The following is a 17,976-nucleotide window of genomic DNA, read 5'->3' as shown; positions in this document are numbered from 1 at the left end:
CGACGTGACAATTTTCCAGCAAAAAATGTCAAAAACTAGACAAAATAAAACGCATACTACTGATTATAAAACAGCTCATTTACCAGTAAGAAAAAAGTCATGCTTGTGCTTGAACATCCTCCTACTTTTTAGATGTAAACAAAGTGGGATCATTCGAAAATCACGTTACGCATTCTCTCTATTCATCACCCAGGTTTCAAAGCATAAATACTTTTAAAAAATCACAAGATACCGTATTTTTTTTTTGAAAGTAATACAAAATTTATAATTTGCAATATGGGTATCAAACGATTCGAAATTTTAAATGTATTTTAACTGTTTAAGAAATTTTTGAATGAAATACTAAAATTTTCACAAAATACTGTATTTTCTCGAAAATACTAATTTTTTATTATTCGCAATGTTGATATCAAACGATTCGATATTTTGCATGTATTTAACTGTTTTAGAGTTTTTTTTAATGAAAATGCAGGTAAAATTTCGTTTCGTCTGATGCCCATATTGCGAAATATAAATTTTTTAGTATTTTTGAAAAAATACGGCATTTTGTGAAAATTTGAATATTTTATTCAAAAAAACTCTAAAACAGTTAAAATACATGCGAAATTTCGAATCGTTTGGTACCCATATTGCGAAATCCAAAAATTTTAGTATTTTCGAGAAAATACGCAAAAGCAAAGTAATCCACTTAACGACACCCGGGTCTTTTGTGGTCTCTGTTGCAAGCTTCTGCTTATTTCTAGGCGTCCGAAGGTTATGTATGGTGAGTCACCCAAAACCTCTTTTACGCAAATGGACCGACGTTTTACTTCGAGAAAGTATGATATTTTGTGAAAATTTGAGTATTTCATTCAAAAAACTATAAAACAGTTAAAATACATACAAAAATTCAAATCGTGTGATACCCATATTGCGAATTATAATATTTTTAGTATTTTGGAGAAAGTACGGCATTTTGTGAAAATTTGAATTTTTCATTCAAAAAACTCTAAAACAGTTAAAATACATGCAAAATTTCGAATCGTTTGATACCCATATTTTGAATTTTTTTTTAGTATTTTCGAGAAAATACGGTAATTTGTGATTTTTTTGTATTCCATTCAAAAAAAATCTAAAACAGTGAAAATGCATGCAAAATTTCAAATTGTTGGATACCCATATTGCAACTTATAATTTTTTTAGTACTTTCAAAAAAATACGGTATTTTGTGATTTTTGTAGTATTTATAGTTTGAAACTTATTTTATTATCAATAAAATATTTACTAAGAGGAAGCTTTAAAATTCAACATAATTTGGTTGGTGTTACTCAATTTTAGAAATGTATTAAATATACGTTATCGTCCGTTATCGTCGATAAAATTATCGCCGATAGAACTATCGGAATAACGATAAAGATTACCATTATCGTTATCGTTAGACGATAATAATATCGATGATAATTCTATCGATTAACAACCTTGGAAAACACGTATTTTTTCGCATGGTCAAAAATAGTAGGGGTCGTACTACCGCTACGTCACTAGATATAGAAAAATGACCTTGGATTCGTTTACCTATTAGAGCAAAGATTCACGTAAATCGAAGAGGGGTCGGGGTAACTTTTGACTGAGCCCGTGTGAGTTGGCAGCGAATTATCCATATCTATGGACATTCTGCTACGTGTGGTACGAACAATTGCAATTTTGTACAGTTAAATCATGTTTACCAACTAGGGGAACAGCATCTAATTCCGTCGTGCCTTTAATTTTGCCATATCAGCACTTTGACGTTAAATTACAGCTCATAAAAATCGTGTTCAACTGAAATCAAGTGTTAAATACCTCAATAAGTAGTTTGAATAGTGAAAATCAGCAAATCGGATGGAGTTAGGAGCGAGTGTTTAACCTGATAAACATACGAGAATTTCCCCTAACAAAGTATTCAACTAAACTTTACTTGAGCCCATTTTTATTTTTGTTCAGAATAAGTTGAAGATTTGAAATATCATATTATTATTTACAATTGGAAATAATTCCGGTGACTCTTGAAATAGTGCACCTTTTCATGATGTTGAAAATAAACGCTTCAATGGCCAAAGTGCCTCAAAAATTTATTTTTTTGAAAAAAATCTCTTTTCTTTTTACGGGTTAGATTCCATTAAAAATTCAAATGCAAACACCAGCTCCTGTTACGACAAATCAAGCTCATACTTGGGATTTGGGCTTAGTATGCCCACCGGAACAAACAACTGAATGCTCGCCAAAAAGTCATTTTTGTTACATTCTAGTACATATAAAAGAGAGGTTAAGAGCTACTTGGTAACGGAGTCCTCTCATTTAAAGTCAGTTTAAGAAAAATCTTTAAAAAAAATCAAAATTATGGCAGGTTCTTAGTATTACTTTTGATACCCAGTATCAAAAATCATTAATTTCGATAGTTATAATGTGTAAAATTCAAGAAAATCCTGGAAACTCTATATGCGATTTGCTTTTTGTTTTTCTAGATTTTATAATTTCTTATGATATTTTTGTCATCACTAATAGAGACTGTAATTCTGGAACATGACCATCAAAATTACAACAGAAAGAAACAAATAGATCGTTGGTACTCACGTCTTGCACTCGGAACTGCTCGGTGCCGTCAGCTCCAGCATCTGCGACACGTTCGTGTTGATCAGGAAGAAGGTGTTCTTGTCGACGGCGCTTTGCCGCACCAGTATCAGGTTGATGCGCGTGATCGGGTTGAAGCGGCCCTCGGTGATTTTGCTCTCGTTGCCACCGATGCCCGGACTAGAGTGGTACTTTAGCAGGTATTTGTCGTCCTGGAAGTTGTTTAGAGAAACGATTGGTTAGAAGCGGATTTCAAGACTTTATAAGGGGGGTTCAACGTACCTGTTTTTGCAACAATACCATTAAATCTTCAAACAACAATCCATGCAGTTGTACTCCAGGATTTTTCTTCATCGTTAACGGCCCATCGTGGATAAGCTTACGTACAGTTAAGTCTATATTCTGTGAGTAATAGAAAAGACACGTTAGTTAATGTTCTGGGAAGAGTTTGTTCAAAACTTACCCTAAATTCACTAGAAGCGTCCTTATCTAAACCACTTTTGTCTAATTTGCGTTGGATTGTAATTAATCTGAAAGATTTCAAGAATTAGGCTTGAACTCAAGAAGACTCAGCAAGTCAATCTTACTTATGCGAATCCTCCTCCTGCCGGACCGCCTGATTCACGTGGTCCAGTATCCGTTTGGAGGACTCGAGCGCTTTCTTGATCGCCTGCGCCTCCGTCTCGTTGTCCGGGTGGACGCGCACGGTGAAGTTGTACAGGTTGTCGAACAGCAGCGGGTACTTGGTCAATCGCTGCAGTACCGTCGGCAGCAGATCCTTCAGTTGCAACCTCCGGCAGGCCTTGTGCGACTCGGCCTTCATCAGCAGTCGGTGCAGGGCTTCGTCCTTTTTCCGGCGCTCCTTCAGCGCCTCAAGTGCGATCTGCTGGCGGGCACAAAAGTAGGCCGCGTGCTCCTTCAGGTCGTCACCGGACTGGCCGTCGAACTAAAAGCAAGAAGTGGTTACAGTCAACCCACAGTCAATCTACGAACTCCCAAAAAGACTCACCATCAGCGTCAGCAGGTCGCCGATTTCGCGCACCACGTGGCAGTGCTCGGCCCTCCGCGCCTTCAGCGTGCTCTCGAAGGTGGTATGCAGTTCTTGGAGGCGGCGCAGCGACGGCGGAAAGAGCAGAATCAACAGTTCCGCGGGCAGGGCGCCCGATTCCTGCATGGGCCTCATGAAGATGCCTTCCAGCAGCCGGAGCGTTCGCACGTGGTTGCGCTCGGTTTGGTAGATTTCTGTGAAGAAAAAAGAATTGATCATTTGATATCAGAAGTCAGTTAAAATTATAAAGAGCCAATCAATCCACTCACCATTTATCACTTCTTGTCGTTTCTTTTCAGCATCACAGAGGGTGGCGAGTATTTCCGGCGCAATGTTGGAACTCCAGTCGATCTCGGGCTCGAAGTTGCCCTCGTCCTCGCTGTCGTTCCACTCGCGGGCCGTCACGTAACCCAGCCCGTAGCTGCTGGTTCCGCTCAGGTTGGCCGCGCCGGGCGAACTAAACAGGGCCGAGCTGTTGGCCAACGAGACGTTCGCCGAGCCCGCCGGACATGGAACGGAAGCTGAGGACGCCGCCGCCGCCGCCGACGTTACTCCGGGGCCTCCCGGACCAGCCGAGGACCCCGGACCAACCGGAGCGACCGCCTCGAGGGACGTCGATCTGCTTTCTAAGCCTAGTGGAAGACTAGATGTGGAACTGCTGGAATAGTTGTTGATCAGCGATGAGGCCTCATTTTGTTCGTCACTGTTGATGAAAGAAGAAGGTGGAAATTAGAATCGATTTATGTTGGTTAGCTTTCAGTCTTGGAAATACCCCTCATTTTCACAACTCATTGCCATCGGTCGAATTTTAGGAACACCGATCTCGGTTGTCTCCTTGTGCGAGACTAAGCGCCACTCGCCGTTTCGGCAGGTTCAATTAGCGGAACATTCGCCATTTGTCACGTTCATCGTTTCTTTCTAATGGTTCGAGCGACTTTCAGAGCAAATGAGGAAAGAGAGAGAGGCATCCCGTAATGATTTACTGCACTTTCGGGGGGGGGGGATGCAGTGACCCATATTACGAGCTTCCCACTAAAACACCGTAAACTTCGTGGTAATGGGTTCCATAACCTCAATTTTCGAACCATCGACGACCCAATTGGGGCTAATGAGATCATAACTCAACTTAAAATTCCTTTCCAATTACCGCCAAAAACAAATGTGACAATATTTACCTAATAAAAGACAGTAGCTGCCAAATCAACCTGCAAAGCAGCGGCGATGTGAGTAGTTCGCAGTATAAAACAAGGGAAGACATTGGTTTAGGTAAAACAGATCAAACAATAGACAACAAAGTTTAAAAGGGCCACATTACTTTCCAAACGAACTGTTGGCATCGCTTTCGGCGAGCATCGTTGAGTTGGTAATAAATAAATAAATAGATTTAAAATAATCTTTACAAATTGTCACATTTAAAAACGTAAAATACAAATTATCACAGGCAGGTAAACAAAAACTATCGCTGATTTTGGTGTTATACATTGGACGGCAACTGCTGGTTTGTGTCTTTCGATGGAAAACAAAGAGATGAATAGAATAAAGACAATCGAAGATGCTATATTTGCTTACAAAAATGGAAGCAAAAATCTTGAAAGAAGTAGGGATGTGCAAATTTACTGCTATGGAAAATAGTTATTGCACCCATTTGAAAGATAAGAGGAGTTCCATCCTTCTTTTGTTAATCGACATTAATTATTTCTCAATCCCATTTACGAACTATGTACAAAGTTCATCAAAATAAGTTTGAAGAATGAACTTCTTAGTAAGGCTTCCTAGACCCACCTTCACGTATTCACATCGACTCAGGATCAAATTTTGAGCAAATGTCTGTGTGTGTGTGTGGTGGGATGTTGACCAAAAAAGTGTCATCTCCGGACTGGCTCAAACGATTTGGACCGTTTTGGCCTCATTCGATACATCTTTTGGTCCCATAAGTCGCTATAGAAAGTTATAAAGTTTAGTTAAGTACTTTACAAGTTATGCTAAAAAACGATTTTAGCAAAAATCCGGAAGGTTGTAAAAAGGATAGTTTTTGACAGTAACCCCGTATTTTAAATATTTATTTTAAATACCTTTGTATTTAAAAGACGTTGAAGATCTGACAACCCCATGAAAAATTATAATCGGATCTCAGATATTTTGGTAAAAACGTTGTCCGGATCTGCTAAGCAACCTATCGTTGGATGGGTATTCCAAAAACCTTTCCAACGAGCCCAAAAGAATGAAGATCTAACAACCCTATCAAAAGTTATGCTCACTTAAGCTATACATTTTTTTGAGTAGATACGATTTTGATGAAAGTTATGACCGAACCAATCATGCAACCCATCGTTGGATGCATAATCAAAAGAACTTTTCCATGAGCACAATAGATTGAAAAGTAACGTTTTTAAAATACACTGAAACTCCGATGGTTTAACAATATTTGTTGTCACTTTTTAATTTGACGCCCTCTTTACACAGAGCTCACACTTACTACCAAACTTGCGTGCCCGGCTCTTTGAGGAAGGTGGGGCAATAATATGTACTAATATAATCCTGATCGGAACTATCTTCGGTGGATTGGAACCACTTTTCCAAAGCTGATCATATCCTGAATATAAGATAAATTTCCCGTCAAATGCAACTGGGTAGATCAAAAATGGTAATTTTTTCGCAAGGAGAATTTCCGTGACGTTATAACGCAAGCAATACACTCTTTTTGTAATAGTCTGCGTGTAACGTCACGAAATGTACAGCGGCGGCAAAAAAAAACAGCTTAACTATTTTTTTTTTCAAAGATCAATGATGGCAATCGATTTATTAGCCAATTGTTAGTTGAAATGCATGAAAAAATCAATCAATAGTTAATAAGGGGGTTTTTCTTCATTTTTAATCAAATCAGGATTATAAATGTTTACAATGTTGATCTGAAGCTAATTCAATTATTTTTTTCATTTGTCGAGGTCAAATCAAAAGAAGAAAAAAAAAATATACGAAGTGAACAACAACTCTTCCTCCGCAACTCTGGCTGTAAATAAAGTTTGTTGTACTTGTACTCGATTCGACAGTTCTGTTGGATCTTTGAGCTGAATTATACTGAGGTGCAAAACGAGGCAATTTTTTTTTCCTTTCGGAAACGAAGGCAAACACATGTGGGTAAAATCAATGTGTTTTTATTAGGAAAACGCAGCTACTGACGTGCGTGAGATGTTTTCCGCTTACGATTTGAGGTTTATATTTACGGGGAAGTTCAAGTACAACCGGGAAGAATACTGTATCTGTTGTTTTTCAGACCTCCTTGGTATTTCTAATATAACTTTTCAAAAGGACGGTAACTTCTACGTCAAATTTAGAAATTTATACTTCCAATATTAACAAGTTTAGCTCCAAACAAGCATGCACCAACGATTCACTTCAGCCTAATGTCTCCACTACAACAGCTGAGGCAAATGACTTCATTGTCACTTTAGACATCCCACGCTTTTATGTCACCAAACCGAAACACAACCATACATACACAAACGCATTTCAGACTCATGTGTCCACACTCTGCAGCTGTCGACTGGTCAACTGTCACGTATCACATAACTGTTTTTGTTTGATATTTTTTAAACTTTTTTTTCACGCTGAATAATAAAATGGTTTGAATTTTTTTTAATCGCTTTTGATTTTTTTTTTTTGATAATTCTCGTGAAGTCTTTTAACTTGATACTGGGCCCGTTTTGTTTTTCTTTTTTAATTGCAAAATCTGGAAAGGCCGAACTTTGATCATTTACTGTAAGATTCTTAGGATAGTTCTACCCAACAAAATACCTAAATATACGACGCAATACAACAACAGACAAGCTGGATGTCTTTAAAGCATCTTCACCGTTGACGCCACAACACTGACGCCAGGTAAATGGCAATTCCATATCCCTGTGACGGTTCCATTTCCTGCTAATCCAGGTGGAAACCATTTTTCATGAAAAGCGACATTCATGAGTCATATCCAATGTGTATGTTTAACGGAACCTTATAATTATTTTACAACTTTCAAAGATATCTACATTTAATAAAACATTTTTAGTGAAACTTTCAAATCGATTTGTTATACTGAAATGTTACACATCTGTTGAGTTAAATCGTGCCTAAACCAGCGTCTAATACTCACGTTCCAACGGATTGGACCCTTCTTCTGGGGACAAATCGTTGCTTCCAGGTTGGCTCCCCATCAACCTTCCAGGAGTCAATTAACTTTCCGGACGTTTCACTCAATTGTTCATGCATAAGAAGAGCTCACCACTCATATATGTATTATTTCATCTACACTTTAATAGAGAACCGTTTTTGCAGCGGCGTCCATAAAGAACTCGTAATTAACACTGATTGACTGGAGAGAACCGCAGATAAGCCCAAAATTGGGAGCAACGAAAAGCAGAAAAGTTTTCCGAAGACCACACCACCAAACAAGAAAAATGGCCCAGGTAATTTGAACGGTTCCACCAGCGGCGAAATGCAAACAGTTACGGCCGACTTTGGCTATTGGACTAATAGGATAGGGAACAAGGTGTTTATTTAACTCCTTCCAGATACACAACAACACACAGCAGTTTTCCGTTCCGACATCGGTCGCGGTCGGCCATCAGAAGAGAGAAAAAAAAACTACGAAAATAAAAGCGCGTGCGGGTTTTCCACCTTGCGCCGGTAATAGGGTGGCGAATTCGAAGGTAAAGGTTAGATTTTGTCATCATTTTTAAAGTTGAAGGCAGGGTAACAATGAGACACTTCGATTCTTCCTAACTAAACTTTTCAAAATCTATGGAAATCTTTCAAAACATGAATTGAAAGTGATTTTTGGCATATTTATTGAGTTTTAACCTCATTCAACCAAAAATACTAAGTTATTTGGTATAAACATATGGATTTTACAAAATTTAAATACTTTTTAGTATAACTTTGGTTAATAAAACTTTCATGTTAGCAAAATTCAAGGCAAGTCACCTGCTACGTAATGTAACAAAAAGCTCATGCTGATGAAAAAAAAAATAGAAAAATCGTTGAAAGTTAAAAATAAAAAGTGTTTCATTGATGACTACACTACCCTACACTGAAAAAAAAGATACACGGTAAATTTTTTTTTAGTGATTTTTTATATATTTTTTGTCACTAAACCTTGATATGCAAAAAACACTATTTTTATTTATGTTTTTCATTTTTTGATATGTTTTAGAGGACATCAAATGCCAACTTTTCAGAAATTTCTCGGTTGTGCAAAAAATCTTTGACCGAGTTATGAATTTTTTTAATCAATACTGATTTTTTTTCAAAAAATCGAAATATTGGTCGCAAAAAATTTTCAACTTCATTTTTCGATGTAAAATCGGATTTGCAATCATAAGTACTGTAGTGAATTTTTGATAAAGTGCACCGTTTTCAAGTTAAAGCCATTTTCAGGTAACTTTTTTAACACTCGAACGACCAACGCATGTCCAACTTACACGGACGCCCAAGCCTCCAAAAAAAGGTGGAACGGTAACTTCAACTCGCTGGTTCTAGGGCATAACTCAACCAATCGGGACAATTCTTGTTTCCAGTGATTTGTAAGACTGTCTTGATGATACTAAAATTTTGCAGAACTTGATTTGAACAAATCTGTAATTTCTGCGACTGAAAACATCGTTCCACCTTTTTTAAAAAGACTGCCTCCGCGGAATTTTCTGCGAATTTTTTTTTACACGCGAAAAAAAAAAGTTGGAACGATGTTTTTGATCGCAAAAATTAGAGATTTGATCAAATTAAGTTTTGCAAAGTTCTAGAATCATCTAGACATCCTAACAAATCACTGGAAAGAAGAATTATCTTGATTGGTTGAGTCATGCCCGAGAACCAGCGAGTTGAAGTTACCGTTCCAACTTTTTTGAAGCCTTGGGCGTTGGAATGTTAAAAATAGTCAAAGTTTTTAATTTTTTTAAAGAAGTGTACTTGTTTGCCCACTTTTGAAAAAAAGAAAATTCTCTATATTTTGCTTTTTTGAACTTTGTTGATACGACCCTAAGTTGCTGAGATATTGCCATGCAAGTGTTTAAAAACAGGAAAATTGATGTTTTCTAAGTCTCACCCAAACAACCCACCGTTTTCTAATGTCGATATCTCAGCAACTAATGGTCCGATTTACAATGTTAAAATATGAAACATTCGTGAAATTTTCCGATCTTAAAAGAAATTTTTTTAAACCAAGACTAATATTTTAAAAGGGCGTAATATTGGCCCTTTTGAAATTTTAGTCTTGATTTTTTTTTAAATATTGTTTTCGAAGAGATCGAAAAAAATTACGAATGTATCATATTTTAACATTGTAAATCGGATCATTAGTTGCTGAGATATCGACATTAGAAAATTGTGGGTTGTTTGGGTGAGACTTGGAAAACGTCAATTTTCATGTTTTTAAACCAGCAACTGAGGGTCGTATCACCGAAGTTCAAAAAAGCAAAATATAGAGAATTTTCTCAGCCCTTCAAAAATATTTTTTCAAAGGTGAGCAAACATGTGCACTAATTTTAAAAAATGAAAAACTGCGACTATTTTAAAAAAAGTTATCTAAAAATGGCCTTAACTTGAAAACGGTGCACTTTATCAAAATTTCAATGAAGTACTTTTTGATTGCAAATTTGATTTTACATCGAAAAATGAAGTTGAGTAATTTTTGCAACCAATATTTCGATTTTTTTTTAAAGGTCAGTATTGATTCAAAAATTCATAACCCGGTCAAAGATTTTTTGCACAACCTGGAAATTTCTGAAAAGTTGGCATTTGATGTCCTCTAAAATATATAAAAAACAAAGAAAAGTATTTCTTTGCAAATCATGTTTTAGTGACAAAAAGTGAAATAAAATCACCATTTTTTTTTACCGTGTATCATTTTTTCAGTGTAGGCCGTATCCATACCTACAACTTTGCCGAAGACACCGATCGATCAAAAATTCCTTCAAAAGATACAGATTTTTGTATTTTCGTACATCGTTTTGCCTTCCTCACTGAGGTAAGGCTATAATCCTGCTTTAAAATTGAACTTTTTATTTAAAGCTCGAAAACCCACCTTGATGTATACATATCGACTCAGAATCGAAAACTGAACAAATGTGTGTGTGTATGTGTGTGGGTATGTGTGTGTGTATGTGTGTGTGTATGTGACCAATAATGTCACTCAGTTTTCTCAGCACTGGCTGAATCGATTTTGACCAAACCAGTCGCATTCGACTTGGTTTAGGGTCCCATACGGTGCTATTGAATTGTTTGAAGTTTCGGTAAGTAGTTAAAAAGTTATGTATAAAAATGAGTTTTCGCATATTTTCGGAAGTTGAATAAATGGCAGTAAACTGAACCAAACATCATCATGCTATACATCGTTAGTTAGGTAATTGAAAGACCTTTTCAACGAGACCACGAGATTGGTAATCTGGCAACCCTGTCTCGAGTTATAACCACTTAAGTGATATTTATGTACTTTTTTGTAGCCGGATCTCATTTAAATGTATGTAGACAATGTCCATCATCCGACCTATCTTTGGTAAGGTAATCGAAAGACCTTTCCAACGAGTCTAAACATTGAATATCTGGCAACCTTGTCTCGAGTTATAACTACTTAAGTGATATTTATGTACTTTTTTGTAGCCGGATCTCACCTAAATGTATGTAAACAATGTCCGGATCCATCATCCGACCTATCGTTGGTTAGGTAATCGAAAGACCTTTCCAACGAGTACTAAACATTGAAGATTTGGCAACCCTGTTTCAAGGCTATGACCACTTATGATACCACTTATGAGCCCTTGAGTGATATGTGTGTTTTTTTGTTTTCCGGAACTTAACGAAATTAGACGAAATTATTGTGCAAACCCATCATATCACATATCACTTATTGTTGGAAAATAGTGAGAAAGGCACCAACCACATAGGTGGATTAAGTTAGTGTTTGTATGGATATCTGCCAAATTTGCATGGAAAATTATATGGACAAACTAATGATGCAAAATGGCTTCTTTGGGCATACCGAAGGCACCAAAAAAGTTTCAGTCGGATTAAAAAATACAACAATTAAAATTCTAAAAAAAATACCGATATTGTAGAGAATTGCTCTTGCGCTACATTTCATGCTCTCAGCTCAAGCCCCAGCTAATCAATCACAAATTATTCCCCAAACCAAAAAAAGGAGAGGAAAAAATATAACGACACGAATCCATTAGCGGCACTCTCGAGTGCCCTAAATGCACATAAACGCCAAATAATTTCAATTGATTTTCTGGCTCCCCTCAAAAAAAACTCTGAGCTGGTCACTCTACCCTGACAGTTTCCATCAGCCACGTAAACAAGAACTCCCCCACCCTTGACTTCCACCAGGTATGCGAAAAATGTATCAATAAAACGCAAATTAAACGACTACATCACTAAAACCGCTCGTCTGGGCCAAAGTTAAAGAAAGCAGACACGAATTCTTCCACGGTTTGGCCAGTTTAGCTTGAGGTGCCTCTATGGGATGCCTCTCCCCTTCCCTTCTGTTACTCGACTTTGGTTCAAGAACGCCATTCATGATTAGGTACTTCGAGACGTGGAACCACCCTCCTGGTTCGTGTCTTCACAAAAAAGTCATCGTTTATTCCAGAAGTTCCTCTTCCGCTCGGATTGCTCCAGCCGGCTATAACCGACCAAACTCCGGGTAACGGGGAGCAATATCATATGATACGGTTCCTCCGTCCACGTGAGATACCTCCTGCTGCTCCCCCACCTCCACAACGGAGTAGATCCTTAAACTTGTATTAGTACTAGAAACAACCGGACGTGGCGCGGGGCAAAAAAGCAACGGTTTGACACTAAACGACCGACGATCAAACGTAAACTAACCGACTGGGACCGTCTGGCGTTCGGGGGAACCCTGCACTGCTGGGGGTTGGCCAGAGTGAGTCGTCAACCTGCGCGCCAAACGAGCCAACTAATAAACGACGACGACGACGTCGGGATATGGAGAAGCAGCTGGAGCGTGGGATATTTAATCGGGAGTAAAAGGGTCTCTGGGAGGAAGGATACTACTAAATGAGTGAAGGAGGGGGGAAGCGAAAAGGGATACTTTTAGCTATCCTGGAAGGCTAGGGATGTGGTGGCACGATGATGGCAGTGGGATACAATGTTGCACAATTTTAATAACATAAAGTATTTTCGAATTGCATCTTTACCATGTTTTGAAAGATTTCGCAGATGTTGATTGTTTTAAAACTATTGAAAAATCATTAACCTTTAATTAAATCTCGTATTTTTCAGTAGTCTGTTTCTTGATTAAAATATAAAAAAACAATCATTTATTTTTTCAATCAAATTTAAGTAGATTTCACTATTTCAGTAGTTGAATCCCTAGCAAAGGCATCCTGTTCGAAATATAGTTCAAGGATACACTTTCAACCAATAGATAGAGTCAATAGAGAAGGTGACAAAATCCAACGGGAAATACGAACAGAACCTGCAACTAGAGTACCTACCAAGTCAAATTTCACACAAACGAAAAACTGAAAACACGGTGTCCCAGCCAACCGAAAACTGCCACCCATGAGAAAAACCATGGGTGTGCGTAATGAACTATTCATGTAATTTTGAAAAAAAAATATAACAATTCTGCGGGATTTTTTGTTTTTTTTTTTACAAGATTTAAGCAAAACTGGTAAAAAATGCAATTTCAATAACAATAAGATAACTAGTATAAAACCTTAAGTCAAAAGTATATTTGATATAAAAAAAACTCTTGGTAAATTTATTTTAAAACATTCTTTTCACATTCTGTTGTGTTAAAATGATTGGGCACTGAACTTCTCGACATTTTACGATCAGCGCATTTGATCAATTATATTTGGGAGGAAGAATTAAAAACCAAAATTTTCATGTAACGTTATTGAAACACGTTTAAACTATTATTATTGCACTCGATCGATATGAGTTCGAAACCAGTTTCCAAAAGTTTGATAGTTCGAAAATTTAAAAAAAAATCTGATTTTTTTAAATGAAAAAAAAAGTTCAAAATCCGAAAAAATCTATAATTCAAAAATAAAAGTCTGAAAATTATAAAAAAGCTTTCATTATTTGAATAAAATGTCCTACATTTCAAAAATCAAACAATTTTTAATTTCAAAGATTTCAGAAAAAAATATAAAAAAAGGTTTGTTCGAAACATGTTTTTAAATTCATAAGTTTGAAAATTCCAAATTCTGAAATTTAAGAAATCATATAGAAATTTCAAGCAAAAAAAAAACAAAGTTAGGCCGTTGCAAATATTTTTTGAAGTTTATGTCCCTCGACACTGACCAAAGTCAAGGGGGGAGGGGGGCAAAAAAAAGGTTTAAAAATTGAATTTACGAGCCATGGTTTCAACATTTCAATGATATTTTGTTTTAACGCATTATACACCTGTCTAGTTGTTTTGCACTAATTAGTTCGAAAAATATCTAAGTATTTACGAAAATTTTATTTTTTGCAGAAAAAAAGTTTTTGCGGTGCTGTGCATTGGAATTTCATAAAAAATTCAAAAATTTTTAATCGAGCCCAAACATGCTTAATATGATTATCAATGCAGCAGAATGCATCTTAGATTGTTTTCAGTTGATTTGATTTCTATTTTCAATTACATTTTGAAGTTTTTTGAAAAAAAAATTTTTGCCCCCTGATTTTTCGGACCAATTTTGAAGGAAGGAGGGGGGGGGGGGTGACATAAACTTTTTAAAATATTTGCAACGGCCTTACAAAATTCAAAAAAATATTAAATATTATGTCTGAAAATTAATTTTGAAAAACCTTTCTTTATTGTTATAAAGTTTCATTTCTGGAGTTTTTTTTTTTTTTGAAAAGGTCCAATAAACAAAATTTTCAGTTTTTGCTTTTTGGGTGTTTTTTAATACCCCTGACTCAAGGCGGTTTCAAAAACACCCAAAAAGCAAAAACTATAAATTTGGTTTATTGGACCTTTAAAAAAAACTCCAGATTTGTTCAAAAAATCATAACAATCTTTTTCATTAAAAACATATGTACAAAATCAAATAATTTTTAATTTCGATGATTTCAGAAAATATAAAAAATACATAATTTTTGTAATATGAATGCAAAACATGATTTAAAAAAAAAATTAAAATTTAACAAAATAAAAAAGAGAATAAAAAATATTTGGATTGAGAAAAAAATTATTTTTGATGGTATAATTTCAATCGTAATTTTTTATGGTAAGTCGTTATTTGTCGATGGTAGATTGAGATTTATCAACGTTAGATCTAAGTCTTACTATCGAGAAAACTCGATTGCGAGTCGAAAAATTACAATCGAAAAATTACGATCGAGTGCAATAATCATCACATAAAACTGTACAAATTACTTAGAGTTATTGATTTAAACGGGATGTCAAAACTTTGGGAAAAATAAATCAATTGGATAAATATTTCTAAAATGAACATAGGATACGGATTAGGATTTAACAAAACTGTTCAATTTTGCGGGCATTTCAAAGCATGATCCCCTAGGTGTACTGAGCACGAATCCCACACCCAAAGAAGTTGGCACAATTACACCCAAAGTTAAAGAACGAGGAGATAGTCCTCTCGAAAAGAAACGTGAGGAAAGTGCTAGTTTGCGAGAGTATAGTCCTCTCGCGTGTTCATTCGTTCATTGGAACAGTTCATCCTATTGAGTGGCTTATATGGACAAATGATCGTCACTTAATTACCGAACCATGGTGGCTCATACGGCAAAAACACGGTTCAATATGCCGAAGGTCTTGGGTTCGAGTCTCGGTACCGGTACTTTTTTTATAGATGAACTTTTTTTGAAGATGAATCCATGAGTAAAGTACTCTCGGTAATTTCGGGATTTATCCTCTCAGTCCGCACACAGTACCATTTTACTACCGAATCGTGCTCTTTATCCTCTCGTATCCCGATGTCCAGTTCTGGGTGCAAACATGAGCTTGATTGGTTGCTACAGGACCTGGCGCTTTGACTTTGAAGTTTAAATGGAACAACTTTGCTGAAGAGTGCAAGAAAATTCTTTAAATATTAAGAATGTTACAGAATAAATAACACCGCCACAGAAAACTCAACTTGTTCTTCTAGCCCTTCTGGCAACCATCAGCTTGATTGATTACATTTGCGTCGCGACGCCTGCCTCAATCTTTTCTGCAGGAGCAGCAAGTGCTGCCAGAAGAGAGTGAACCGATTTAACTCAAAAATTGTACAGATGATTAGGCCGTTGCAAATATTTTTCAAAGTTTATGCCTTGACTTTTCCAAAGTTTTCCATTTTTCTTGTCCCCTAATGATCCCTTACGACATTTCAAAAAAAAAATGCCAGATTGTCATAACTAAAGCGCTACCAAAAAGTTTTTAAAATCCATGTGAAAAGCAAATTTAAAATGAACAAAAGATTATCAATATGACAAAGAATATTATATAAATTTACAATTCAGGCAAAACAATGCCAAAGGACAAAAAATAAAATTAAAAAACAAACCCATTTTTGTAGCTTCACCCGCCTCTGTGTTCCTTGCAGCCAACAAAATAAAAGCGTTTTTAAATTTTGTTTGCAAACATTTACACTCTCGGCCATAAACCGTCCCGTCCGTCCGTCGGAGTTTGCGCAAAGCTCGACGTTTCGCCGACTCATGTGAACACTCCTTGCCAGGTGACGGCGGTTTGTGGTGGCGGCACGGAAATGACGGAACACCGAGAACCGTACCCCCGTTGGAGGATTGGGGATGGAGACGCGGGGGGGCGGGAGCGAATTCTGACCTAATTTCGCGAAAAACCATCAGGAAAGATGGAAAGTTTTTTTTTTGTATCCCCTTTTTTTCATATGTTACTGATGCCAGAGTGAGTTCGCCTGGAGAATGGTGACACGTTGTTCCATTTCCGTGGGCGCCAGCCATCAGGTAAAACCATGGCGGTTGAGGAGGCTGATAAATGGTGCAAAGAAAAAAAAAATCGCGAACGGAAGGAAGCACTATGCACGGCGACAGCAGACAATTTGCAATAGATAATTACAGCCCCGTCATTAGGACAAGTAATAACTTTCAATTAACAGAGGGAGGCATATTTACTTTGCATAAAACGGCATGAACTTCCATGGAAAGTTTTATAATTGTTTATGTTGACGCAGTTTAAAAAACGTAAACCTTTCATAAACTGTGCCTTCATCGGTAATTGTTTGATAAACCAAAAATTAAACATTCATATTGTGATTTTTTTTTCCAAAATGGACAAGGATGACCTTATTTTTTTAAATTACAAAAATACAATTTTGTTGAATAATTAAACTTAAGAATGGCTATGACTAAAAAAACAATGCACCACTTTATCAAAATTTTACAAAAGTACTTTTTGATTTGGGTTATTCTCTGCCAACTCACACGAAATCGGAAAAGTGGCCCCGACCCCTCTTATTTTTTTGTTTCGTAAAATCGCGATAACGTGGTTGTTGCAAGCAAACCTCTTATATTTATGCATCATTTTTTTCTCAATTGATTGCTCTACAAATTTATTTACATTGTTACACTTTTCAAAAATAATCCTGGAAATTAACAAAAAAATAAGACTTTTTTATATTTTTTTTTTTGTTCTAAATGGAAAAATGAATATTTTGGGTTATGCAGATTCAAAAAGTTCATAAAATTTCTCATAAAATGACATGTCCTAAAATTATTTAAGTTAGGTAACGAAAAAGGCAGAGGTTTAAAAACTATTTTTTATAATTCACAATCATCGGATTGCAAATTATTGAAAACACGTATTTTTTCGCATGTTCAAAAAAAAAGGGGTCGTACCGCCCTCCGTTACGAGATATCGAAAAAAAGACCTGATCAGGGACAAAATCGGGGCAACTGCTTTGGCAGTTTTCAGAGAACGACCATTTTAATCCTCTTTAGAATGACCCATTTAGAATTATATTTTACATCTAAAAATGATTTTTGATTTTCTTAGTGTGCATTTTCGATACTTTCCAAAAAATACTATTTATTAATCATAATTACTAGAGTTTTTTTAAAGGTCCTATAAACTTTTGTCTTTCATATGTTTATATGACTTAATAAAAAAAACGCTAGAGTTGTCCAAAATAGTAGTTTATGCAACAAGTTGCAAAAAGAGGATTTTTTCAGCACGAGTCGTACATTTATCCAACGAGGTTCAGCGAGTTGGATAAATACGAAGAATGCTGAAAAAATCAAGTTTTGCAACGAGTTCCATACAACATTTTTTGCAATTCTAAAAAACACCCATTGAGTGAAATTTAAAGTCAAATTTTCATGTATTTTGTCAATAAATCGTTTAAATCAAAAAAAAAGTTGAAAAGTGTTACTTT

General features: G+C 36.2%; 1 protein-coding gene across 7 annotated transcripts in view; it reads right to left on the bottom strand.

Moving 5' to 3' along the window:
- The window catches only part of LOC6052020 (rho guanine nucleotide exchange factor 11), a 174,363-nt gene that overhangs the window by 43,115 nt on the left and 113,272 nt on the right, over positions 1-17,976 (bottom strand). For all 7 annotated transcript variants that reach the window (XM_038256285.1, XM_038256281.1, XM_038256282.1 and 4 more), the window contains 6 exons: positions 3,907-4,340; positions 3,599-3,831; positions 3,177-3,535; positions 3,053-3,119; positions 2,872-2,991; positions 2,593-2,801 (listed from right to left, as the gene is read on the bottom strand). In XM_038256285.1, coding sequence (XP_038112213.1) covers positions 2,593-2,801; positions 2,872-2,991; positions 3,053-3,119; positions 3,177-3,535; positions 3,599-3,831; positions 3,907-4,340 — 1,422 coding nt within the window. The remainder of the gene's footprint in view (positions 1-2,592; positions 2,802-2,871; positions 2,992-3,052; positions 3,120-3,176; positions 3,536-3,598; positions 3,832-3,906; positions 4,341-17,976) is intronic.

The sequence above is a fragment of the Culex quinquefasciatus genome, chromosome 2 (assembly GCF_015732765.1).
Source record: "Culex quinquefasciatus strain JHB chromosome 2, VPISU_Cqui_1.0_pri_paternal, whole genome shotgun sequence".
Classification (NCBI taxonomy): domain Eukaryota; kingdom Metazoa; phylum Arthropoda; class Insecta; order Diptera; family Culicidae; genus Culex; species Culex quinquefasciatus.
The sequence above is the reverse complement of the archived record's forward strand: the minus strand, read 5'-3'. Positions and strand labels throughout refer to the sequence as shown.